Consider the following 25,644-nt stretch of genomic DNA (forward strand, 5'->3'; position numbering starts at 1 on the left):
ATGACACCACAGTAACACACAGTACCAACAAACAAGTCACCCCAGAGCCCCCTCTCACTCCCTGCCCTAAATCAATAATTGCCTCCACCTCCACAGGGGCTTTATGTCTGAGCTGGGCACACAGGCTGGATATGTGGAGCTCTACTGGGCCCTCGAAGACAAAAACCCTGGGGTAATGGGCATTGCCCTCAGCAATACCTCTGGCCCAGGATACCAACACATGCCCAGAGAATCCTCAGAACAGTCCAGGATCTCAAGCCAGCGGACAGATTTCCATTCCACATGTAGGTAAACAGTAGGGTTGCTTCGGGTCCAGCAGGCCTGGGCAAAAACCTCATGCCTGCCCAACTGTGGCCAAACCCCCCCTCCCCCTGCCAGTTTCAAAACAATAAAAAAGCCTGCCCCAATCTAAAGATGAAGATGGCAATCTGGTGCTACCCCGAGATGCCAGGCAGGCCTGGAGGGGCCCCCTGTGGCTGCAGCCAGGCCTTACCTCTTTTTTTTTTAATTTTTTAATTTTTTTATTTATTTATGAGGGAGAAGCAGGCTCCATGCACCAGGAGCCCAACATGGGATTCGATCCCGGGTCTCCAGGATCACGCCCTGGGCCAAAGGCAGGCGCTAAACCGCTGCGCCACCCAGGGATACCAGGCCTTACCTCTTGATGACAAACTGGATACTGTTGCTGGCTTCCAGGATCTTCCGGAGCTTGGCGATCCCGAAGCAGTTGGGCCTGCGGAGGGAGATGCCTTCGGGCAGCCCCACCACAAACAGCTCCTCTGGGTACATCAGAAACTTGGAGTACGGCACCTTGACGGGCTCCGAGATGCCAATGGCCTTGGCTGCAGAGACACAGCTACTGTAGGGGGGCCACCAGGGCTCCGAGGCCACGAGCCACGGCTCCAGCCTCCCACATCTGGGTGGGGGTGCAGGTGCCAGGGCTCTCTTGAGAGTCAATGCTTAGTTGACCTCATCCCAACCCTTCTGAGAGCTGGGTCCTGTTGCCCCAGTCTGCAGGTAAGGGACCAGGACTCAGAGTGGATGTGACGCAGGTAGCAGAGCCCCAGAGCTGAGGAATGCGAACCTGAGTCAGGGGGACCCCTAAACCCCCACACTCAGGCACTGCATGAGAAACCACCAATGGCTGGTGAGGCCTGGCATCGGCTCTGCCCAAGCCCACTTGTCCCTGTGATGCCAGAAAGGATTCCAGAGAGCCCCCTGCTACCATACATGACACCAAAACCCTGGGTAGCCCAACACCATACCTTGGGAATGGGACAGGTCTGAGGCCCAGGCCGGGCACCGCCACTCACACTTTCCCCAGGCCTGAGGTCTCCCTGTCCGTCAAATGGGTATGAGGACACAGGGATTTTGTTGGACTTTGGGAAAGGTTGCGTGAAGCCCCTAGCCAGCGCCTGGCAAACCATTGGGGGTCCTAATAAAAGAAAAGCCTCCCCTGCCCTGCCCCCCAGCCTCCTTCCTGGACTCTCGAGTAGGGAAGTTCTTGCTCTGTGTGAGTCCTCTCGAGGACCCTGAATGAAGGTGTCCCTGAGGACAGAGGTCAGTTACAGCAGTGGACAGAATGGGCTCTCCGACCTGCGGCCAATTGTGATGGAGAAGGCCGGGGCCACATTTTGGTGGTGGTGGTGGGGGTGTTCTGGGCAGTGTCTCATCTCCCTGGGTGTCCCCATCCCCTTCCCAATGGGCCCCAGCCCCTCCATCTCCTCCCTGCCTTGTCCCAGAGCAGGGCGCAGTGGGATCCAAAGTCCCTCTGAAAACAGGGCAGCGGGAGGGAGTGCCACCTGCCCTGGGGCCCTGGCTGGCTCCTTGCTCACCATATCGTGTGTTGAAGAGCAGCTCCACCTGCTTCCGCAGGGGCCGGATCACGTCACCGTGGCTGTCTGGAAGGCAAAAGGCAGCCTATTGGGCCTCCCCAGGGGCAGCAGCACCCCACTTCTCAGCTCATGTCCCAGCTCTGCCGGCACCAAGAATGACCCTGCATTGGGACCTTGGAATGGGGGAAGGCCGGGGTGGTGGAGGCAGGTAAACTGTTTCCTCAGGAATGACTCCCCAAACAGGTCTGCAATTCTTGAATTCAAACATCTGCTTGTAAAGTCAGGTCTAAAGTGTCACTGGGCCTGAATGAAGGTTTGGAATATTTTGCAGCCTAAGAATGACCACAGCCCTTTCTAAGCGTTTGTCACTCTAGACCAGCCAAGGAAGTGACTCAGCTATTGGGGGCTGGTAAGCCTGCAAATTGAGTACACCACCACCAGGTGGCAGTGACTTTTCTACTCCCACCCCAGGGCAGGCTGAGTTTAGGGAAATGACCCTTCTCTCCTCTCACACCCACTCGATTCCATTTCTGGGGCAGATACTCCCAAGAGGAAACAGAGCCATCCCCACTTTGATCTCTCCCTGCACTACTCTCACTTAGCAGGAAGGGAATGAGTGGTGTTCCTGAGAATGGGCAGATCTCTTGGACACAAAGCCAATTTTGTGCTTCTCAGCCTCAATAGCACTCTCTCAGACTCCAGACTTCAAACCTTTGTGAAAGAAGCAGGGTGTGTATAAAAATAAAGACAGAGAATGCTCTGCATTTCCCTTGCCAGAAACAGCTGCTTGTACTGACCAGGTACCTCCTAGTTCTGGAAGACAGGTCTATAAACCTCCGCCCACCTTAGGCTGCCCGCAGGACTCTCACGTCCAAACAGGGTGTTGGGGGATTTGGGATGGAGAGAACCAGAGACAACAGGGAGGGGAAGCATGCAGGAGGGGAGGAGAGATGGGGTGATGGGGTGAAATGTGAGAGGTGGACAGCGCCTCACCCTCCATGGGCCTCTCCTCAGGCCGCGGGTCCTCGCTGGGGCCTTTCTCTGAAAGAGAACAGAGGGTGCCAGGAAGCCACGGGCATCACCTCCTGGGCTGAATGCTGCAAAGGTCAGGCCAGACAAGTGGGGTGTGGCATAGCAACCCCCCAGAAGGGATCAGGGACCTCGATCCTGTACAGGCACCCCACCCTTGTCTTCACACAAGGAGGGCAAGTTCAGAGCCAGGTGCCTCACACATTTGGCATGTACCCCTCTGGAGACCAGACCCCAGTTGGTCCTTTCCATGTTCTAGGTTCTGCCCTAGGTGCTAGGCTACTCAGGGACAAGACAAAGCCTTGTCCTGCTGTAACACCAGATCGAACACCTAATGCCCATCAGCAGCGATGCCGTGAAGACCGTTGGCTAAGGAGATGGCACCGACCCTCACCTAAGCTCAGAGCAACAGATCCAGCCTCGTCCCCAGGCAGCCAGGCCATGGTGCGTGAACAGGGGAGTGTTGGAGCTGTATGGGGGTGGGGGCCCCTGGTGGCCTGGGAGGGGGCTGAGGGAGGCTTTCTGCAGGAGAGGAACACCAAGGGTGGAGACCAGGGTTTGGGGAAAAGCAGTGGGGGGAGAGAGGGGTGCAGTGCGGGGGGTGGTTGCAAACTGAGGTTTGGCTGGAGGAGGAAGTACACGTGCACAGACAGCAGACCGGGGTGCACGGGGCCGGGGGGTTGGACAGGCACACTGCAGGGCCTCCCTCAGCAGCACCCCCTTATTGCCAGGGCCAGAGCCAGGAAGGCATCAGGGCTGTTCAGTATTTGAAACCACCGGAAGGAGGCTGTAATTTGGGAAGTGTCACCAGGTGCCTTCACACAGGACTAACTAAGCCTTCAAGGGTCTGTTTCGGCCCATGACGGGTAGCCGGGCTGGAGAGCGGTGGAGCAGGTGACCTCAGGTCTGCCAGACTCCTGGCCAGTGCCCATCTGCTCTCCCGCCTGCTCCCGGAGGGAGCACGTGGGGACGAGGGCTACAGGGCATGGTCCCTTGTCCCATACAGGACGCTGAGCCAGAAATCAAGGGGCTGATGTCGGCAGAGCTGCCAAGAGTCAAAATTCGCTCAGGATGGAGGGAACCATGAGCCTGTGCCCGGGATCACCAGGCAAGCCTGAGGGTTGGGGCGTAGCTTGGAAGGCGCTGGAAGGTTCTGGAGGGTTGCACCTATGCTCAGCAGACTTGAAAAGGCAGAGGGCCAGCCCTGGGCCTCAGGCCTAAAGCTTGGTCAGGGAAATAGACACACTGTGGGCAGCGGATGCTGGGCCCTCTGGGCTCTGCCTGAAGGCTCGACTCTGGCTGCAGTGGCAGCCCCAGCAAGCTGTGAGGGCAGAGGAGCAGAGCCTGGCAGGCAGCTCTCCGCCAGCGATGCAGGGCGATCCAGAGGATCACTACCCCAGGTCCCTCCTCGCCCGGCTGCGTAACTCAGTGTGCGGCTGACGCAGCCCTGGTGGTCCCGACTCAGCTGTCCACAGCGGTAATGGGCCTGGTACCACTCCTGCACTGTCCCTGTCCCACTTCCACCCCAGGTTCGTGTGCCTGGACCTCCTCCCATGCAAGTATGCGAAGCCTTATCTCAGGGTCAGCTTCTGGAAGATCCTGCAAATACACTGTATTTTTGCTATTTCTGGGTGAAGAGGGCAGGCAGACAGAGAGGAGTCTAGTGAGACCAGCAGGGCCATCAGGGAGTTTTCCTGGGCAGGGACCCATGACAAGGAGTCAGGTGACTATCAGTCCCTGGGGTTGGGGCACCAATCAAAGTTAGGAGGTGGGTTGGAGAGGGGGAGACCTGGCCAGGGTGTCTGTCCCTGCCGTGAGCTGTCCACGTGCCATTGTCCTGGCTGTGGCAACAATCTGGAAAGCCAAAGCAGGAGAGGACCCATCTCTGCCGTCTACCAAGTCCAGGTATCTTCGGCCCCGGTAAGGAGGGCTAGGTTCCACTCCTGGGGGGCCGTGACCCATGTGTTTTGGGGTTCCAAATTCCAAATGTGGGGAACTTGCCAGATTCTCCACCCAGGTGTTGGAGACTGGGCTATTTACCCTGAACGAGCCCACCCACTTGGTCACGGCTCCCACATTCTCAACTGCAAGTAACTGGCAACATCCTCCAGAAATGATCAATAACACGCCAAACATCACAGCGCTCTAGAGGTGTCCAAGGCACCAGGTCAGGGAAGGCGGGACAATTTGTGCAAAATCGTAGTGATGTACATATGCACATCTGCAGAAAAGACATACGAGGGATGGATGCTAAATTGGTAGCTGCCCGAGGAGGGGGCAGCGGAGCGTCTCCTCTATGGGTGACATAGCCCTGCATCATTTACTTTACGATGTACACATGTAAGCAGAAAAAGCACACACACGGACACGCGTGTGCACACACACACCCTTCTAATCCATGGCAGTCCTGAAAGCCTCAGAATCTTCCCGCTTCATAGGTTTTGAGTGGGGCTTGGAAAGGCGCCTTGGACAGGCGGTCAGCAAACCTGAGTTCCAGCCCAAGGCTGGGTGACCTTGTGGGGGGACTGGCTGTGCCAGACCTCAGGCTCCCCTTCTCTGTCAAACCAAAGAGGAGACGCCTTTCCAATAGAAATGGACCATGGCCATAGGCTAGTCCTCGGTCGCCTAGCTCCCTGGTGTCCCGATGGAGAGAGACACCCACAGTCTTCTCTTCCAATGCTGTGCCCACAGCCCGGTGCCCTGAGACCTTGGTGGCCCGCCACCCCTGGTGCTCAGCTCATCCTGAGCCTCAGGTCATCTCAGCTCATCTCAACTGTTGCCAAGTCCGGTCCTGCCCCACCCATCCAGAATATTCTTTCTCCCCGACCGAGGTATTAAAAGCACACCCTAACTGACTTAGGAAACAAAAAGACACACCACGTAACCTCATATAGCTACTATGGCGGCGATCCCTTCCTTTTTGTTTAACCGGTGATTATTCTTTCAACAGTTGCACACAGCTCAGCTTTGTGCCCTTCCGTGCTCCCCCTTCCTGCCTATTTTTGGCGGGGCTGACAGTCCATCAGGAGGCTGCCACCAACAATTCCCTGATGGCGCGGCTGGCTCTCTCCAGTTCTCCACCGTCCCCCGTAACACAGTCATGAACATCTCCGTGCGGGAGACGCGATCCGTATTTCAGATCATTTTCCCAGGACTGGATCCCCGGGAGCTACCAGAAAAGTGCTTGTTTTGACAGCTCTTCAAGCTGACGTATTTCTTGAAAAGGCAACTTGGCAATCTGCATTCTTGCCAGCACCAGAGGAGCACCCATTTCTCACTATGCTCAACAGAGGTTCGGCCCGATTAAGGGGTGCAGAAGAGATGCCTCTTTCTGTGTCTCTGAGGCTGCCCTTGTTTGTCTTGCCTGCTCTTTCTTTTCTGTGTGCAATCGATCATCCGTTCATGTGGGGCCGGACCCTGGGATGCGCCCCTCAGGTCCCCTTCCAGGAAAGGCGTATGGCCGCAGCAGCAGGGAGTGTGCTTGGCGAGGGGCCGTGGCAGCTGCCCCTCAAAGCACTGCCCTCCCAGGGCGACTCCCATCCCATGACCGAAGGGAAGATATCCCACTTCAACCTGGAACAATACCAAGGGGCCATTCAGCTCCAGAGCTTTTCACGGGACTGGCGGGGCTGTGTCTCCCTCTTGGTGCCCCTGTGCTCCCACCTCCTTTCTTGCATAGATGCTGATCTCAAGGGCAGCCCCGAATAGCCCCCCACCCATTAAACTCCAGCTCAGAGTCTGGTCCCTGGGGAACACTACCCATGACACACATCCTCAGGCCGTGAATTTTTCTTGTGGATTCCAGCCCAGTATCTGGCCTCCGAAGGCCACAAGTAATGTCATTCCTGGGTACATTGTGCACCCTTTCCCAAGGCATCTGCCAACTGCAACACCTTGCAGCTACCTTTACCCAACTGATAAATATGAGAGGAAGTACCGAGCTTTCCAAGACAGTGTGGGAAAGCTCCCCCAGGAAGAGGCTGGGGTCCCCGTGCCGCCCTGCCACCCCAGCTGGCCCACGGTCGGTCCCAGATCCTGGTGTCCCATGAGTCAACTCGGTCCTAAAGAATGTGCCTCCACTGGGTCCCTTCTGATGGTTCAGTCATCTGCGTGGCAACCTGTTTCAGAACTGAGCCCAGGATGGGCAGGTGTTCGACCTGTCTGCCATTTGGACAAACGCTCTTCTGGAAAAGTCTGTTTTCCATGGACACCCCATGACTTCTCAAGTGCTGTGGGAGGGGAGCTTAGGTAGTATCTGCCTGGGATCCAACTCCTCGGAAGCTAGAGACTGACAGGCATCCACAGCTGCTCTGACGAGCCTGCACATCTCCTCACTGAGCAGGAGTACGGGGTCCTTCTGGGTCCTTCTGACGCTTTCCCGTGTCCAGGCCATGCTCCCTGACAGAGACGACGGAAGCGGACAAGGAGCAGAGACGTTCTGCTTTCATTCTGTCACCAATTAACATGGCACCACCCGCCTGGGCCTGCAGGAAACCTTATGTTTTTCCAGTCATGTGTCTATTTTTGGTTGGGGAAGAATTTCTAAAGTGCAGAAAAGCACACAGAATATTTTAACAAACAGCCAGAGTGAACACAAGTTAGCATTGTCATTTTTGCACCTGATTTTTTAATAAAACATAAAGCAGCACTGTTTTTACGTTTCCAAACTTACATAAATGCCACACCGCCAATACCTCTCTGCAGTTGCTCTTCATGATGAGCATTACACTTCTGACACCGCTTTGCACTGTTCATTTATTTAATTTCACCATTTTAAGTGATCTCTACGCCCAAAGTGGGGCTCGAACTCATAACCCCAAGCAAGATCAACAGTTGCACGTTCCACCAACTGAGCCAGGCGGGCGCCCCTGCGCTGGTCATTTAAATGCCACCTGCTATGCCTCGTACCCTTAGGCGCCCCCACCCTCTACTTCCAATCAAGCCCATGCCGGATACTGCACACACGGGAAACAAAAAAAGCCAGTCCAGTCCCCTTGAGTTTCGTGGCCTGGCCCTGCAGCCTGTACTACAAAGCTTTCCAAATTTGAATTATTTGAGTACTAACATCATTTTCTAGCATATCTGCGAACGTTGACATGCTATTTGTCTTTGTGATAACCAACCTCTAAAAAACTTCCCCCGGGGGAGCCTCACTGGCTCAGTGGGTTGAGCATCCAACTCTTGATTTTGGCTCAGGTCATGATCTTGGGGTCCTGGGACGGAGCCCCACACTGGGCTCCACACTCAGTAGAGTCTGCTTGAGATTCTCTCTTCCTCTCCTCCTGCCCCTCCCCCCTGCTCCTGCTTGCTGTCTCAAATAATCTTAAAAAAATAAAAAACTTTTTTATCTATAGTAATTCTTACTTTTATGATCTATAAGAAATGCAGAACATCTGTTGATAATGGCTGGAGATGGGCACTTGGTGCACAAGATTCATTAAACTACTATTTTAAATTTTGCATGTTTTTGAACATTTCCTAAATGAAGTTACAAACACAAAACCTACAGAATCCCATGCCCTCCCCTTTGCTATCTACCTGCTGGACCTGTCGTGTTGGCTAGGATATTACAACAATCTGTTTCTACCTTTGTCCTCATTCTCCTGCAGTTTATCCTCAACCCCACGGGCAGAGTAAACACTGTTAAAATGTCCGTACTTGCCCTGCATAACCCACACCATCACCTATCTTCCTGATCTCATCCTTCTCACCTCAATCCGTGCCAGCCACCCAGGCTGCTTTGCTTCTCCTTGGACATGCTGGGCATAACCCACCTCAGGGCCTTTGCACATAGTATTCCCATTGCCTGGAAAGCTCTTTCCTGACGTCTAGTGGCCCCCACCACCTTCCAGTCTTTGCTCCAGTCACTTTCTCAGTGAGGTCCTCTCTAACCACCCAAGTCCACCTACCCACCACCACTGCACCCCCGCCCCTCACACCCAGCCCCTTCTGGCTTGGTGTCCCCCACTGCATTCAGCACCATCTGACTCTTTTTCTTTTTTTTTTAAGATTGTATTTATTTACTCATGAGACACATAGAGAGAGAGGCAGAGACATAGGCAGAGGGAGAAGCAGGTTCCCTGCAGGGAGCCCGATGTGGGACTCAATCTAAGGACCCCGGGATCACGACCTGAGCCAAAGCCAGACGCTCAACCACTGAGCCACCCAGGAGTCCCCACCATCTGATTTTCTATTTTACCTACTGATTTGCTTACTCTGTCTCCGCTGGGAACACAGGGACCTTGATGTGTTTGGTATTCTGTTCTGTCCCCAGCACTGTATACAGGACCTCCTGGTACCTAGTAGGTGCTCAGCAAATAGGTGCTGAACAAATGAACAAGCTAATTCACACAGGGGCCTCTGGGAAAGATGTAGAAGCCAGACTTAACATAACCAAGACCTACTTTAAGTCTCCGGAAGGGAACCTAGGCTGCACAGGGAGTCAGGCATATACTGGGTTTTCCCTGAGGGGAGCAATCGATACCAAGGGAAGCCTGGGGGTTTCCTGGCCCACCCTTCTCCCCCTTACGCCCAGGAAGGTGGGTCCCCAGTCCATTTCTTACCAGTCAGCATCTCCATCCCATAACCAGAATCTTCTGAGGGCAGATGCCCAGGCATTGAGTCTGTCATTTCCTCAGAGGTGGGCGAAGGGTCTGGAGACAAAATGACAACAGCAACTTCTGCTTGTGCCACCTCATCACGGTCCCTCAGGGAAGCCCAGCCCCACATGCCCACAGAGCAGGACCCCTAAGGAAGCCGAACCTGGGAACTCTGGGAGGATGGCTTTAGTGACCAGCTAGGCCAGAGGCCAGGCGGGAGCCTGAGAGCTGTGGGACCCCACGCTGAGCATCCAGAGACCAAGCGTACTCTCTTTTTCACAGATATGGAGACCAAGGCTCAGAAGATTCCAAGTCTGGTGTCAAACTCAGACCCTCCCATTCCCATACCTTTTCTTCTCCTCCCTCCTGCCTTATAAATCCCAGGGGAGTCAGGCCTAGGAGGGAAGTTGTGGGGGACCTTCAGGATGGCCAGAGCCAAGGGATGGGACTGCCAGCACAGGGGCAGACACGGCTGCAAAAAGCACATTCCATACCCCACTGTTCTCAGGACCAAACTAGAGAAACAATGGCTGGAAACCCCTTCTTGGCCCTCAGGAGACAGAGCGGATAGCCCAGAAGGGGACACGGGGTTCTGGCCAGTTCAGGAGCCCTGCTTTGGGAGCTGTTTGATTCCTGGAGGTCCTTGCAGTGCAGCAGGTCAGCCCTTCAGACATCTGTCCCTTACCTGGGACGGTGACCTGAATAATATCTAGATCCTCTGGCTCAATTTTAATGGGCCTCAGCCCACTCAACTCCCCAGAAGTTCCTGCAAGGAGGAAATGAGGGAGCCAGTTAGGTGTGGGCGTGAGCTTGGCCGGGCAAAGCAAACCTTCCAGAACATTCTTATGTCTGTAACTTATTAGTGACACCCCAGGGAAAGTCATGCTGGCCTCAAGCTCCTGCCCAGCCCAGAGAGGCAGAGACTGGTATCCCCAGTTTACAGGCCTGGCGCCTGAGGGAAGCCACTTGCCACAGACACACGGAGAAGCAGTGGTGATGCCAGAATCCGGGTCTCCCGACTACTGTGCGTCCCACCTGCCCCTCCAGCCCCCCAGTGAGCTCCCAGCACCCTCTGAGGCCTCAGGAGTGGGGGCAGGAGTGGCAGGGTAACTTATTAGGACTTCAGGCTCCTGGTCTGAGCTTGCCTCCTCCCCACGGCGGCTGGGGGGTGCTGGTGGACGCCCTCTCACCCCAGGACACACACAGTGGGGTCTTCCTCCTCCTCACCTGGCCCACAGTCTTCAGAGATACTGTTCTTGTCTGACCTGTGGGAAGGAAGGAGGCCAAGAAACGACATGGCATCAGCCCTAGGTTCCTCCTCCAGGCAGTCAGGAGCCCACGATTGCAGCCAACTCTGCTCCCCTGACCACATTCCCTCCTATCCCCACATCACAGTCCTCCCCACGGGCAAAATGCCCAGCACTGGCTTTCCCAGGACAACAGTCACCTGCTGCCTGAGCCAAGATTCTGTTCGCGATCCTGGGGTGAACGGTCTGGGCGTCCACCGTCCCCCACCCCAGCTGGGAGTTCCTGAGGCCTGGCTCTGGCGAGTCTGGGAGCCCCACCACTTAGTACAGTGGTGACCAGCACTTGCTGGGGGGACTGGGAGCTGAAGGACCACCAGCCTGGAGCGAGTACAGAGGTCTAGGAAGAGGGGTGGGGTGCAAAGGTGGACAGGGCCCCCGGAGGGATGATTCACTTAATTCACAGAGCACCGTGGGGGCATCCTGGGCTGGACATGATGATTCTGGGATAAATGGGCCATCCTTGGTGTCAAGGAGCCCGGAGCCTGGGTGGGGGGCACTGGCGGATGCTCTCACAAGCTGAGTGCAGGGCCTTGTAGACACACAGGGCAGGTGCCTGACCGAGTCTAGGTGCCAGGGAAGGCTTCCCAGAGACCAGGCAACATCTGGCTAGATCCTGAGGGGGGACAGAAGCTCTCCAGGTAGAAAGAAGTCAGCAGGGCCTTTGCTCTCCTCTGTCCCTTTGGATTCTCCCTGGCCCAGAGTGGGGTGAGGACACAGGGTGTGGAGGGGGTCTGTGGGGGAATGACCTTGTGCCTACACAGGGCGTCGGGGTGTCAGGGTGTCAGGAGATGCTGAGCACCGCACCCTCTAGCCAGCTCCAGGCCGTGCTCCTCCCCGCAGGTAATACCACCCACCCAGATTGGGGAGGTGGGCCAGGAGCTGGGTGGGGCCTTACCGAGTGGTCCCGGGCAGGTCGAGGACCGTGGCACGGGAGAGTTCTGTAGAGGTATCTTCTGGCGGGCTGGCTGGCTCCAGCTTCGTGGGGTCTTTGGTAAACTTGTTCCCTGGGTGGAAAGGGTGGGAAGGTCAGGGCAAAGGCCTTCCAGCCTCCTGCCTGCCTGCGGGGCACCTGGGCAGGAGCCTGTGTGAGGCTCTTGAGGACACCTTTTGTGTATTGGCCTCTGCCAAGCCAGAAATAGGTCCTGGGTAGAGATGCCTCCCCTGGGAGAAGGAATATAGCCCCAGTGCCAGAGGAGACCAAGAGATATAGGAGGACTGCAGGAGGAAGGAGCAGTCAGATATGACTGTCCTGACCTAACATTCCACTACAAAAGCCAAGGGAACCCTTAGGAAAGAGACCAACTTGCCCCCAAGGCCGAACTATGGGACCATTCTCCCATTTAATTATCCCAGGAACTCAGGGGAAAGGGCTTCTCAATACCCCCATTTCACAGATGTGGAAACTGAGGTCCCTATGACCCTGCCCAAGGTCACCGAGCTGGTGGGACATAGGCTGGGACCAGGACCAGGTATGTCATGCCCCGAGATCTGCACTCCCTCTGCTGCACCAGGCAGAGCCAGCCTCTTCCTCATGGGAAGGGTGCTGCCTCCTGGCTGAGGCCTCAGAGCCCTGGGTTTACAGCCAGGCCTCAGGACGGGAACAGAACCCGCTTCAGAGGGCTGTTCCAAATGAAATCAAAGTAACATTGAACATGCTCACAGCTTAGCAGAGTACCTGGCACGCAACAGCGTTCAGCCAACATTAGCTTTATTATTACCGGATTCCCGGGACGGGGGGTGCTATCTACCTGGGAACCTGGCACTGTGTCTACCCTGGGTGCGGAAGCCATACCCAGGCTCCCCCTCAACCCCGGGGTCCACTGTGATGGCAGGTCAAGCACTTACTTGGCACCATCAGAAGGGACAAGATGGTCCCTACACGTACCTGTGAAAATCCGCTCATCAAACATCCTGGGGAGAGAGGAGACAGGAGTGTGAGAGCCATGCAGGCCTGAGGGGCCCCCCAGGCTCAGGGTTAGGCCTGCAGGCCCCCTCGGTGATGCTCACTTGAGTCCCACACACAAGGCTACTGCTACAGACCTGGGTCTTGGGCTGGCCATGCCCAGGGACAGGAGAGGGCACACCCCAGGACAGCCAGGTACCCCAAAACACTCCCAGCCCCTGGCTGATCCTAGAGGTTTCAACCTGTTCAGCCTGGTGACCGAGGGGCCGCTTCCAGCTGTGAGCTCCCCTTGGCCACAGCTGGAAGATGACATACCATTTCCCACCAGAGTCCCCTAGGCTGTGTCCTCACTCCCAAGGAGCTCTCGGTTATCTGCACAAGCCAGGCCTGTTACCAGATCACAGCCACGCAGGGTAACAACGGGACCCCTCACGGTGTCCTGGAAGCCAATGGGGCCCAGGCAGGGAGAGGGTCAGGGAAGACCTCAGGGAGGAGGTGAACAGCGTCCAGTGCTGTGCTCAGGCAAGTAGGTAATGGGAGGGGGGCCCCCAACGGCCACTCCATCACACACAGAGCACAGACTGCAGGAGGGATGGCTGGGGACCTGCGACCATTTGGGATCCCTGCATAATCCTGATAAGATGCCTGGAAGTCTGGGCCAGAAACATGAAGGTGGAGTGAAGGTTGGTGAGGAAGCTGGGATCACCCAGCCCACTACCTCTAGTGCCTGGTGTTCTTTTTATTCCACTCCAGCCCCCACCTGGATACTACCCAGAGGGTCGGGGGAACCTTATAGGCAGCTGGTGTGGGGGTGCCTACAGCAAAGCCTGCATGCCACAGAGCGGCCGGACAAGGGAATGAGCCCATGGTCGTGGGCTCATTGAGGCTCATTGTAGCCTCATTGAGGCTACAGACGCTCCATGGGGCCCAGGAAAGGATGTCTGAGCCTGGACACAGGAGCCAAACGATGTCCAGGGTAGGCCCAGTGGGAAATTCAAACGGAGGCCAAAAGTGAGTGTGGGAGGCTGAGCTCGGGCCACCGGAGCGGAGCACCAAGGCCCCAGACGTGATGTCCCGTCCTCATTCTGAAAGGACCCCAGCTCCCCTGCTCCTGGGGCCCACATTCATCTGGGTCCCATGAGGTTGAGCAGCCATGGCAGCCCCTATGGGGAAATCAATTTTCTTCCTCAGCCCTACCTGGTGACAAGGAAGCTGCCCGCCTCCACTCTGGTTTTATTTTATTTTTTGAAGATTTTATTTATTTATTCATGAGACACACAGAGAGAGACGCAGAGACATAGGCAGAGGGAGAAGCAGGCTCCTTGTGGGAAGCCCAATGTGGGACTCGATCCCAAGACCCCAGGATCATGACCTGAACTGAAGGCAGACGCTCAACCACTGAGCCACCCAGGTGTCAACTCTGGTTTTATTATTGACGGCGTTACCCATTTATCGGTGAGCCCAAGAGGCAGAGGCTTGAGGCAGCACCGGGCCTGCCCGGGTTCCTGGGTGGAACTGGCAGGCAGGCGACAGGGAGGTCTGATGTGGCTCGGGAACTGTGACAGGTGCCCTCACGGGCTGCCCAGCCTGGAAGGCCCACTGGACAGGCGTACTGACCAGGGGCTGCTGTCAATCTTCCAAACACAGCCCAGACTTCTAGGGTCCCCTCCAGATACTCTTCCCCCTTAAATTCTGCCTGAGGTAGAACTGATATGCCTGCCCCTCGGGCGGAAGCTTGGATCCTCTCCCTGGGGGCCGGTGTCCTGGTGGGAACAGGGGTTTGGGCGGCTGGGGAGCCCCCTACCTCCAATAACAAGATGCGCAGTCCTCGTCGAGTGGCTTCTCCCCTTGGCCTCCCTCCAGCCTGGGGCAGAGACCCCATCTGCTGGCCGCTCCTCAGCCCTTTCTCCCAATTTATTTCTCCCGAGCATTTCTCAAATGCTCCACTAATCAGGCTGCGATGTGTAACAGCAGAAAGTGTCCAGAGGGCTGAGAACAGAACAGCCGCTGCTTGGTGCGCTCCGGTCCCATCCAGCCATTCAGTCTCCCGTTAGCACCGTGAGGCATGGACAACCACTAGCCCCATTTCACAGATAGGGAAGTGAGACGCAGAGCAGTTACGTAACTTGCCCAAGAACACATAGCTGGTAAAGGCGGGGCCAGGACTCAAACTCAGGCTGTCAGCACCAATGCACTTCACTGCTTTCTTGTACACGAGGGAGATGAGGTCAAGGAAAGCACTCATATTTATTGAGCATCTACTATGTGCCAAGAGTTATGTCTGCCTCATTATATGTCGAGAAAAATCGAGGGATGGACACGTCATTGTCCTTATTTTTGCAAACCAGGGAAAAGGCTCAGAAGGGAGGCACTATTCAAGGTTATCCTGCTTCAAGTGACTTCAGGCCTAATCTGCCCGATGCCAAAGCCTCCTCCTCCAGGAAGCCCCCTAGGCTTGCTGCTCAGATGCCACTGACTTGACACCTGGAAACCTGCCATCCTCTCGTGCCCTGGACTCATCACAGGAGTGACACTCGCCCCCCTCACCCCCATGACTGGTAGTGGCCTCTGGGGACAGGTGTGGCTCTGCCTACTGTTTGTGAAGTCCCCAGTAGAGCCCAGTGAAGGGCGGGGGCCTGCAGGAGGCCCGTGGCAAAACCCAGTCAAGAACTGAATAAACCACAGTCTAGACTGGGGTAGATCGAAGTCAGCCCGGGTGAGGACCTAATACCACAGGGACTAATTCAGGTGAGGACCTAAATACTACAGGGATGCTGGGGTGTCCCTACAGCTTTCTCCCCACCTAGTCCCCCTCCCCCTATACCAAGAGTCATCTGAAGGAAACAGGTGGCAGCAAGAGAGATTTAAGCCAGACAACAGGAGGCACTGCCTGACAGAGGGGCGAGTCACTTCAATTCACCTCCAGAGTCATTTACCAAGGGGGACCCCACAGTCAGGGTTGCGAGGGCACGAGACAGCTCAGAGGCGGCCCCACTGCCGCAAGGGAGCCTGCCAGGAGCCTGGCAGAGGGAGCAGGTGAGGCCAAGAAACCATCTGCTGCAGGAGGGTGAGTTTTTTTCTGAATGAGGACAAGGGAGGCCTTCCAGGCCCAGAGATAAGCAAGCCTTGAAGGGTGAAGACAAAGGCGGAAGGCAGGTAAAGCAGCAAGGACTCAGACATGGGGCTGCATGTGTGTGTGGGGCTGCGTGTGTGCGGCACCCCAGGGGCAGGAGACCCCGGGGGCCCAGCTGACTTCTAGAATAATCTGCCCACCCCCCACCCCCAGCACTTCTCAGCCACCTTTGCTGGCAGTTTCCCTTCCCCCACCTCTCCTCCTTTTCCTCTTCCTCCCCTCCTCCCTCCTCCTCTACCCCCGCTCCATGGGGACCCCCATCTCACCTCTGAGTCTGCCCTGGTGACCCTCCCTGGCGACCCCCCCTGGCCCATGCTGACAACTCTCAGACTGTCTGTCTCTGACACAGACTTCTCTAGAGCTTCTGACTTCTCAGTGTGGTCTCTGAAAATCCCATCTCCCGAGCACCTCCAAGTTAGCATACCCGGCGTGCCCTCCCCACTCCACCCCCGCTTCCCTCAATCACACGCAGGAATGTAGAGTGGCCCTGGCCTCCGTGCTCCCCCACACACCCCCACATTCCACCCACCGGCAAATCCAGCAGAGCTCAGAATCCACCCCTAAGGCAGCCACCACGTCAGCCCCTGGCGCTGGCTTGTGCCGCGGCCTCCTCCGGAGTCTCCCCACCTCCAGGGCCCCAGTTGCCCTAGAGCTTGCTGCCCAGCCCGCACCCCCTCTCCCCTGCAGCCAGAGAGCCCCACAGACAGCACACACACACACACACACACACACACACACACACACACACCCGGCTTCCAGCAATCCTGCCAGGGTCCTTCCCATCACCTCCCATCACTCGGGCACAGCTCCACAGCCCTGTGCTCTCAGAGTGATCCCCAGCCTCTGCCCACACCCAGGCTCCTTGTACCCCTGGGCAAGTATCCGTTTGTTAGTTTGTCTGTTCATTCATTCATTCATTCATCCATCCATTCCACACATACACTCTGAGCATGTACTACATACCCAGGGCTGTTCTAGGCGCTGGGGATTCGGCAACGAGCCAGAGTCCGTGCCCCCAGTGCCTGCCTTTGGTCTAACAAGCACGCGCACACTGGCAGCACGCCCTCAGAGAGCTGGCGGACAGATGCCTGGACACTGCCGCAGCAGCGCTGCCTGGAGGTGGGGGGCTGGATGCCATGGCCTCCGGCCACCCCTCCATTTAGGAGGAAGCACCCTGGGAAGTCTGGACATTGCCTGGAGACCCCGATGCTTCCTGGGTGGTGAGCCCAACCAGCCATGAGTGCAAACTCCCCTGCAGGAGTCGGGAGAGGAGGCTGGGTGATGTCCAAGAGCAACCCCCCTCCCCAGCTCCGGGGGAGGGGGGTGCGCAGTTCTGGAATGCATTGTCTTCTGCCTTCTCCCCACCCATCCACAGATGCACCAGGGGAGGCCACCAGGGAGGACAGGGGAGGAGGCCCGACCACCACCACGTAGGGCAGCCACAAAGCTGCATGTGGGGTGCGAAGGGGAGAGGCAGGCCCACCCCACCTGAGCTCAGGTGAGCTCCCCTCTCATTGCAGGTAAGTTCGAAGGCCTCGAGTCTCTGTAGTTGGGAGGAAACCATCTTACTAAAACCTGGACGCCTGGGTGGCTCAGGGGTTGGGCATCTGCCTTCAGCCCAGGGCTTGATTCTGGAGACCGGGGATCGAGTCCCGCATTGGGCTCCTTGCATGGAGCCTGCTTCTCCCTCTGCTTCTGCCTGTGTCTCTGCCTCACTCTGTGTGTCTCTCATGAATAAATAAATAAAATCTTAAATAAATAAATAAATAAATAAATAAATACATACATACATACATACGTACATACAAACAAACCTGACAGAGTGCCTGCTCAGGACAGGCACTGTGCCTCCATTTCCCTGCTCAAGCCTCTGAGGAGCCAGGAAGGAGGGCCCCACACGGCTGTCAGGCTAAGGAACCCGACTCCTCTCCCAGACTCGCCTGTCCTCTTGGTTGAGTCAGAACCCATTGATTCCACCTCTGCACCGTCATCACCCGCCAGGGCCCCTCCTCACCGCCTGCGGATGCCCCTGCCCAGCCCTGACACCTGGTGCCCTGAGCCCAGGCGCCACACCCCACCCTGTACCTCTTAATGATGAAGTGGATGCTGTGCCGCTCCTCCAGGATCCGCTTCAGCTTAGGGACCCCATAGGTGCAGGGGCGCTTGAAGGGGATCTTGTCCGGGATGCCCACAATTTCCACAGCCTCCGGGTCGCAGGCAATCTTCCTGTAGGGGACGGGGACCATGTGGTCCAGGCCCAGGGCTTCCGCTGGAAGGGCAACAGCAAGGCTGAGCACGGGACGGAAGCAGCGGGCCATGCGGGGGCCCCAGGGCCGCGGTCACCATGACCTTCCCCCGCCCCCTCCCCTGTGCCACCCCAGCCAGGCAGCAGCATGTCACTTCCTCTTGAAAACTGCCCACAGGCTCCCATCCCCCTCAGGGACAGCCAGAGTCCTACTAGGGCTTACGAGGCTCCACGTGACTGGGTGCCCATCACCTTTGACCTGATGCCCCTTTCACCCCTCTGTTCACCCTAGTCCCTCCAGCCTCCTTCCTACTTCCCTAACAGGTGTGGGCCACGCACACACCTGCCCCAGGGCCTTTGCACGTGCTCTTCTGGCTACTGAGACATTCTTCTCCCAAATCACCATACACTTCTCTCTCTCCCTCTCCCCATTCAGGTGTCCCCTCCAATGTCACCTCATTAGCTGACAACAGCCCCCTCCATCTCCCTGTGATAAACCCTACTCTGTGCTCCACCCCATGTTTACTGAAACCTGATGCTATAGACACATTCATCTGTCTGCTGGTTCACTACCTGGAACCTCAGCTCCAGGGGAGCAGGGGTGGTCACTGGGATCTCGTCTGGGATCTAGACAGGATGGGACACAGGCTAGCTGCTCCCTACATTCCCCTGAGTGATGGAGTGGCTGAAGGAAGCTCCCAGGATTGAGGTGGGTGGCTCTCTCGGGGGAACTCCTCCAGTCCTCCACACATGCTCTTTCCTCCAGGGAGGCGTCTGGCATTCCTCTCACTCATCAGGGACAGAAACTGGACACGGACAACTCTGCCACCAGCAGTGTAGACAGAAACCAGGCTTATGAAGTGGTGTGACTTGTTTCCTTCTTGCTTCCAGACACTGGGGTTTGGTCTCGGGCCACCTCAACTATTCACTTCCATCCCATCTGGTCGTTCTCACTCGTTCGGGTGCCAGGTGCTTCTTGGGCACCTACTATGTGCTGGATGGTACTTCCCCGGGTCCCTGTTCTCCCTGGGGCCTGGGAAGTCACCAGAGTCCTGAGTGGGGCTGGGGTCCATTACCCTCCTGCCTCATCCCTCCAGACTCCCCCAAGGATCTCCTCTGGCCACTGTGCCTGTGTCCTGGCAAGTGGCAGCCCCAAGCTGGCGTCCCATGCAGCCGTGCCCTGCCCGGGACAGCGCAGAGCCGCCTGGGGCCCTCCCTGGCATGCCTTCAAGATTGTTTTTCTGTTGATGCAGCCAGGTCTGCGTCGGCGGCTTTGGCAGCCAGATCCTACTGTGAAACCACGCTTAGCTCGTTGTCAAATTAAACCCTTGAAATTGCAACAGCTGTCAAACCACTTCTTTCCCCCACCTCCCACCCCCAGCCCCAGCCCCAGCCGGTGAGCAATGGCTTCTGCGATGTCTGTGTGCATTCGTCTCCACTTGGGGTCATGTCATTTGCTGGGCCTGCTTCTTTGGTGGTGAGGAGACCCGGTGGACAGAGCCGACCCCGCCAGGTCTCCAGCCTCTGCCCAGCAAGGAGGGGAGAGCCAGCTGCCAGGCAGGAACCTCAGTTCCTCAGAGTCTCAACCTCTTCCCAGGTGAAAATGTTCTGGAGGCATCCCGGAGGCTGGGGATCCCCCCATTTCTTCTCTTATTTTTCCCCCGCTGCACCCCCAGCCCCACTGCTGGCCCACTTCACCCAGAGCTGGTGGCTGAAAGGGCAGACCCAGGAGCACGATCCATTCATCGAGGGTCTGTGGGATGCCCCAGGCTGCCACACGAGGTCCTCCCCGACAGGGACGTCCCCAGGACTCCCGAGGGACTTCCTTCTCCCCAGGGCAGCTGCAGGGGAAGCTGAGACGGAGCTCTGGCCTGAGAAGGGGAAAGGCCTCAATTACACCAAGCCCAGCCTTCTCCTTGGATTTGGACATGGCGGGGCCAAGTGCTAGCATCCACAAAAGGCTCAGTGCTCTGGAAACATCTAGGGTACACAACAGGTAGGAAGACTGGCAGCTGCCGTGCCAACTCTGCTGGGGCAGCACGTTCCCAAGGCAGACGGAGCCAGCCCTCCCCAGACCCCCTCCCCCTACTGCCCATCCAGCTCGCACCTGCCTGCCTGGAGCGGTACCAAGCAAGGGAGTGGGTCTGCCAGAGAGACCACATCAAAGGTTATCAAAGGCGCCCAGGCTATCCCAGACCCCTCACTAGGCCTCGAGAGCTCTGCTCAGCCCCACCCCAACCCAGAAGGCACAGCCTACCAAGCCTTAGCGTGGATCAAAGGGCACTTCCTCCATGAAGCCACCCCCGACTCAAGCCTGAGATCTTGCCTTCTGAGCTGTCCTGTCTTTCTGAGGGTCCCCACCCCTGCGTACTACTGTATACTACCTTATGCTCCTGCACGCCCCTGCATACACACCTTCAGGCACCTGCTGAAGCACCGTGAGGCTAGCGTTGGCCTGAGTGCCTGGCACAAGGTGGAGTTGGTGGGGCACTTAAGATGTGTGACTGAGTGGCACCTGGGTGGCTCAGAGGTTGAGCATCTGCCTTTGGCTCAGGGCGTGATCCCAAAGTCCTGGGATCGAGTCCCACATCAGGCTCCCTGCATGGAGCCTGCGTCTCCCTCTGCCTGTGTCTCTACCTCTCTCTCTGTCTCTCATGAATAAATAAATAAAATGTTAAAAAAAAAAAAAAAAAAGCAGGATGTGTAACAAAAAGGAGCCCATCAAGGCTTGGGGTCCCCACTTGGCTGAGGCTGAGTCTCAAAGAACAAGTAGGAGTCTGCTCCCCCAACAGGTGAAGGGCATGCCAGGCAGAGGGCAGAGCACAAAGGCAAGGAGGCAGGCAAGGGGGCACTGCTGTGGGGAAGTCTGCAAGTGCATGAGGCCAACGGCCATTCTTCTGGGTCTTCTCTCTGGATGGCCTCCCGGACAGTCAGTTTGCCCCCTACCCGCCCACCTCCCATAGGTGAGTTGAGGTTGGGGCTCTGCCATCAGTTCCGCCCCCTGGAAAAATCTGGAAGGGAAATATTGACACAACCACCCCCAACCCAGACAGGAGATGACATGAGTGCTGCCGGTGCGCGGGTGCCAGCATATGGCTCCCGCTGTCATGTTAGGGAACACGAGTGATTGCCACGTAATGAGATGCTCAGCACGCTGCCGGGGCCACACGGCGGGCCGTGCCACCCACTCACCATATCTGCTGTTAAACAGGATCTGCACACACTCCCGGAGCGTGTTAATGTCCTCCGTTTCCTTTATGAAGGCGTCCCACTTCTCTATCAAAACACAAGAGGTACGGGTGAGGGCGGGTCAGAGCAGGGAACCCACAGCCTCCAGCTGCACTCCCGCACGGCCGGGGCCGCTGGCTTTCTCCTCCAGAGTCCCACAGAGGGGCTCGGCTCTTCCCCCCACTCCCACCTCGGAGCCTGACACCCCCGTCTCCTCCAGGAGGCAGCCCTATCCAAATCCAGGGTGCTCCGATCGCCGCCCCCTTCTCTCTCTTCTACCCCCAGGCACAGCCTGTCCATGCTGGGTGTCTCCTGCCACCAGACAAGCAGGAGATTTGAGGGTGGTCTCCCTGAGTAAGGAGACGCCGAGTCCTAACCTCAAAGCACTAACCCTCATGCTTTGTGCAGCTGGGGTCTCACCCAGCCTTGACCCCGAGGCCTGCCTCAAACCCTCATTCCTGCTGGCCTCTTCCATGAAACCAAAGCCTTGGCCTCCATTTACTATTAATAACTACGGCGATCATCATAATGGTTCATCACATTGCCATTACAGATACCACCTTTAATTCAGTAAGTGATTATCTGTGTGGGCTACTTTATACATAGTATCCTATCTAATCTCTCATGACACCTTTTTTTTTAAAGATTTTTATTTATGTATTCATGAGAGTCACAGAGAGAGAGGCAAAGACACAGGCAGAGGGAGAAGCGGGCTCCACGCAGGGAGCCCGATGTGGGACTCGATCCTGGGACTCCAGGATCACGTCCTGGGCCAAAGGCAGATGCTCAACCTCTGAGCCACCCAGGTGTCCCTCTCATGATGCCTTTTAAGCATAGATAGTATCCCCATTTGTCAGCTAGGAAAAACCAGGCTCAGAGAGGCTGAGTATCTGGCCTGAGATCACCCAGCAAGGACCCAGTGAGACTCCACTCCTTGCCCACCACGGCCTCCCATGATGCTACTGCCCTCCCTCCCTGCCAAGGATGGACCCTGTTTGGGGCAGTAGGGATCTCCATTCTGATCCCAGGGGGCTGGGTCTTCTTAAAGATGGTGAGGCCAAGACCCCAACCCCACCCCACACATAACTACTGGAGAGTCTTGCTTCATGCCTTTTGGTATAGAAAAATCCCAAATACAGTGTGGTACTTTAAAAAAATCTGTCCACATAATTTTTCAATTCTCCCGTGTTCAGGAGGTGGAGTTTAATTCCTCTCGCTCCCTGTGAGTGCGGACGGATCATTTCTGGCTTCTTAAGGGTAGAAACCGGAGAACTGATGACTTCTAATGTAAGTCATCAAAGACCTGTGGCTCCCTCCCTACTCTCTCTTGGACTGTTTGTTGGTTTTAAATTTATTTATTCATAAGAGACACAGAGAGAGAGAGGCAGAAACACAGGCAGAGGGAGAAGCAGGCTCCCTGCAGGGAGCCAGATGTGGGACTCGATCCCAGGACCCCAGGATCACGCCCTGAGCCGAAGGCAGATGCTCAACCGCCGAGCCACCCAGGCACCCCTCTCTCTTGGATTGTTAAAGTCAGGGAGCCAGCCGCCACATCCCGAGGACACTCAAACAGCCCCATACAGGCCTGAGTGAGCCTGGGGTAGATCCTTGGCACCAGTTAAGCCTTCCAATGACCACAGCCCGTGCTGCCATCCTGAGTACAACCTCATGACAGAGAGAATCTAGCCAGAAGCACCCAGTGAAGCCGCTCTTGAAACTGGGACCCATAGAAACTGAAACTATAACTGTAAAGGCCCACAGCAATGCATAACTGTCACATTCCGGTTTTACTCATAAGTCCCTGGGGCGGGGCTGTCCTCCCTTCTCTCTCAAAGACCCAGTGGATGCATTTCCTTTATTTTATTTTATTTTATTTTATTTTATTTTATTTTATTTTATTTATTTTATTTTATTTATTATTTATTTATCTATTTATTTATCTCTTTATCTATCTATTTATTTATTTATTTTTTAGTGGATGCATTTCCATTTCAGGAAGCACCACCCCCAGCCCCGGAGCCCCACTCTGGGCAGGGCACCGCTGTGGGCACCGTCCTACCTGACTTGTCATGGACGATGGAGAACAGGATGCGCTTCGAGGCATGGACATTCTGGATGAGAGGACCACCAGGCCCAGGGGGCTTCTGTCCTGGACAAGGGAGAGGAAAGGCACAGGTTCAAGGTGGGCCCCCAGATCCAGCCTGGATGCAGATGCCAGCTCTGGGCTAACACCATCAGGGAGGCCTCACAACTCAGCCCTATGATCATAAACTCAAGGCAAGTTCCCTGCCCAGACATTCTTTAGCAGAGTCTGCTCTCCAAACAGCAGATCAAGGAGGCCAGGATGTCCGAGGACACCTTTTACCAGTGGGGACACCCATTTCAGGTGCATAAGTCTCATCCCACTGCTCAGCGCAACATTTGGCGGGGTAGTTCTTTTTTCTCCTTCTCATGACAGTGAGTATGACTTATGAGCACCCACTATGTACCAAGCACTGGACTCTGCTTCTTTTTTTAAAATTTATTTTTAAGATTTTACCTATTTATTTGAGAGAGAGAAGATAGTGGGAACAAATGGGGAGAGGGACAGAGACAGAGGGAGCAGGGAGCCCGACCTGGGGCCTGATCCCAGAGCCCTGAGATCATGACCTGAGCCAAAGGCAGATGCATAACTGAGCGAGCCACCCAGGCTCCCCTGGACTCTGCTTTAATACAGCAGTTCTCAAGCCCGAGCACCCATTGGAGCCACTCGGCAGATTTAAATACACAGACGGCTGGGCCCCCGGCAGCCCCAAAGCTTCGGATTCAGGGACATCTGGGTGTCTCAGCGGTTGAGTGTCTGCCTTCAGCCCAGGGCGTGATCCAGGAGTCCCGGGATCAAGTTCCACATCGGGCTCCCTGCAAGGAGCCTGCTTCTCCCTCTGCCTATGTCTCTGCCTCTCTGTGTGTGTCGCTCATGAATAAATAAAATATTTAAAAAACCAAAACAAACAAAACAAAATAAAACAACATCAAAAAAAGCTTTGGATTCAGCAGGACTGCAGCAGGGCAGTTAGAATGTGCATTTCTAATTTGCCCTGTGCTTTGACCCTGATAATAACCTTGTGAGAGGTCATATCGGCATCTCCACTTTATTTTTATTTTATTTTTTAAAATATTTTATTTATTTATTCATGAGACAGAGAGAGAGACAGACAGACAGAGGGAGAAGCAGGCTCTATGCAGGGAGCCTGACGTGGGACTCAATCCTGGGTCTCCAGGATCACACCCTGGACCAAAGGCAGTGCTCAACCGCTGAGCCACCCAGGGCTCCCCCATCTCCACTTTAAAGACGAGGAAACTGAGGTTTGTGGAGGTAGAGATTTGCTCTGGGACACATAGCCACGAAGCAGAGGATCTAGGATATGAATCCAAGTCTTTCTCATACCCAGTTGTCCATTCTCTTATGCTGTCAAGTACCCCAAATCCAGGCCGGGTCTGTAGTAGGTGCTCATTAAATGCCTGTGACAGATTAGCCTGATTACTCCCTCCACAGACTCCTCTGTGGAGTCTCTCCAAACATCTCTGGGTTCTGGGCCAATGATACCGTTCACAGATGTCCCAGCCCCTTGTCCCAATGTGCCTCCTTCAGCCTGGGGTGGGCCCAGGCACCCCGATCTGCCCAGGGATATTACCCCCATAGGAGTGACCTCTGCTCACCCCCAGACTTAGGGGTCTCAGCAGCAGCTTACCACAGCAGTCTTGGGTGCCAGAGGCCTTGGGTTCAGGCCCAGGCCGGCCAAGGCCCAGGTCACTGGGGGCAAGTGGGCAGGCGGACGCCTCCTGCTTGAGCTCTCTTGTGGTGTGGTTAGGGAGCGCGGTGCTGTACAGGAAGCTGGCCACAGAGGAGGAGGTGGCGGTGGGGGGGAGGTCCTGGGGTGGCCCCTTGGGGGCCTGGCCGTGCAGGCCACAGTCCCGGGACCCCTTGGCTATCAGGGAGACACCGTTCAGTTCCACCAGGGCCTTAGAGTCCCGCCCGCCGTCCTCAAGCGGCCTGGGTGAAGGAAAGGACACGGGACAGCTTTATACACCTGGCCTTTCAGTTGTCTCTCTTCTTCCAGGCCCCAGCCCACCCTCCGTACAACATGACAGCCTGTGAAGTACACAGGACAGAAGCCGGGCCCCAGCTTATAGGTGTGGGTACAAGCCCAGGTGGCCTTGTGATGTGCCCTGGGCCACATAGCTGGGTCACATAGCTGGGCCACTGGAAGAGCCAGGCCCTCCTCTTGGCCTCTGTGACCCCTACACACTCATCACATGCTTGGTCACCCCCCGCCCCGTTCCTATCACAGCCCTCCTCTGCCGGTGGCGCCTGAGTACTGCTGG

The 25,644-nt window shown here is 56.1% G+C and overlaps 1 protein-coding gene across 6 annotated transcripts in view; it reads right to left on the reverse strand.

Annotated features, from left to right (window-relative positions):
• Nucleotides 1-25,644, reverse strand: part of GTF2IRD1 (GTF2I repeat domain containing 1) — a 111,035-nt gene that overhangs the window by 42,230 nt on the left and 43,161 nt on the right. For all 6 annotated transcript variants that reach the window (XM_038539072.1, XM_038539071.1, XM_038539070.1 and 3 more), the window contains 12 exons: nucleotides 25,011-25,312; nucleotides 23,339-23,428; nucleotides 21,244-21,327; nucleotides 17,892-18,075; nucleotides 12,656-12,681; nucleotides 11,666-11,774; nucleotides 10,691-10,728; nucleotides 10,149-10,229; nucleotides 9,428-9,517; nucleotides 2,829-2,876; nucleotides 1,836-1,901; nucleotides 659-842 (listed from right to left, as the gene is read on the reverse strand). In XM_038539072.1, coding sequence (XP_038395000.1) covers nucleotides 659-842; nucleotides 1,836-1,901; nucleotides 2,829-2,876; nucleotides 9,428-9,517; nucleotides 10,149-10,229; nucleotides 10,691-10,728; nucleotides 11,666-11,774; nucleotides 12,656-12,681; nucleotides 17,892-18,075; nucleotides 21,244-21,327; nucleotides 23,339-23,428; nucleotides 25,011-25,312 — 1,302 coding nt within the window. The remainder of the gene's footprint in view (nucleotides 1-658; nucleotides 843-1,835; nucleotides 1,902-2,828; nucleotides 2,877-9,427; nucleotides 9,518-10,148; nucleotides 10,230-10,690; nucleotides 10,729-11,665; nucleotides 11,775-12,655; nucleotides 12,682-17,891; nucleotides 18,076-21,243; nucleotides 21,328-23,338; nucleotides 23,429-25,010; nucleotides 25,313-25,644) is intronic.

This window comes from Canis lupus, chromosome 6 (genome assembly GCF_011100685.1).
Source record: "Canis lupus familiaris isolate Mischka breed German Shepherd chromosome 6, alternate assembly UU_Cfam_GSD_1.0, whole genome shotgun sequence".
NCBI lineage: Eukaryota > Metazoa > Chordata > Mammalia > Carnivora > Canidae > Canis > Canis lupus.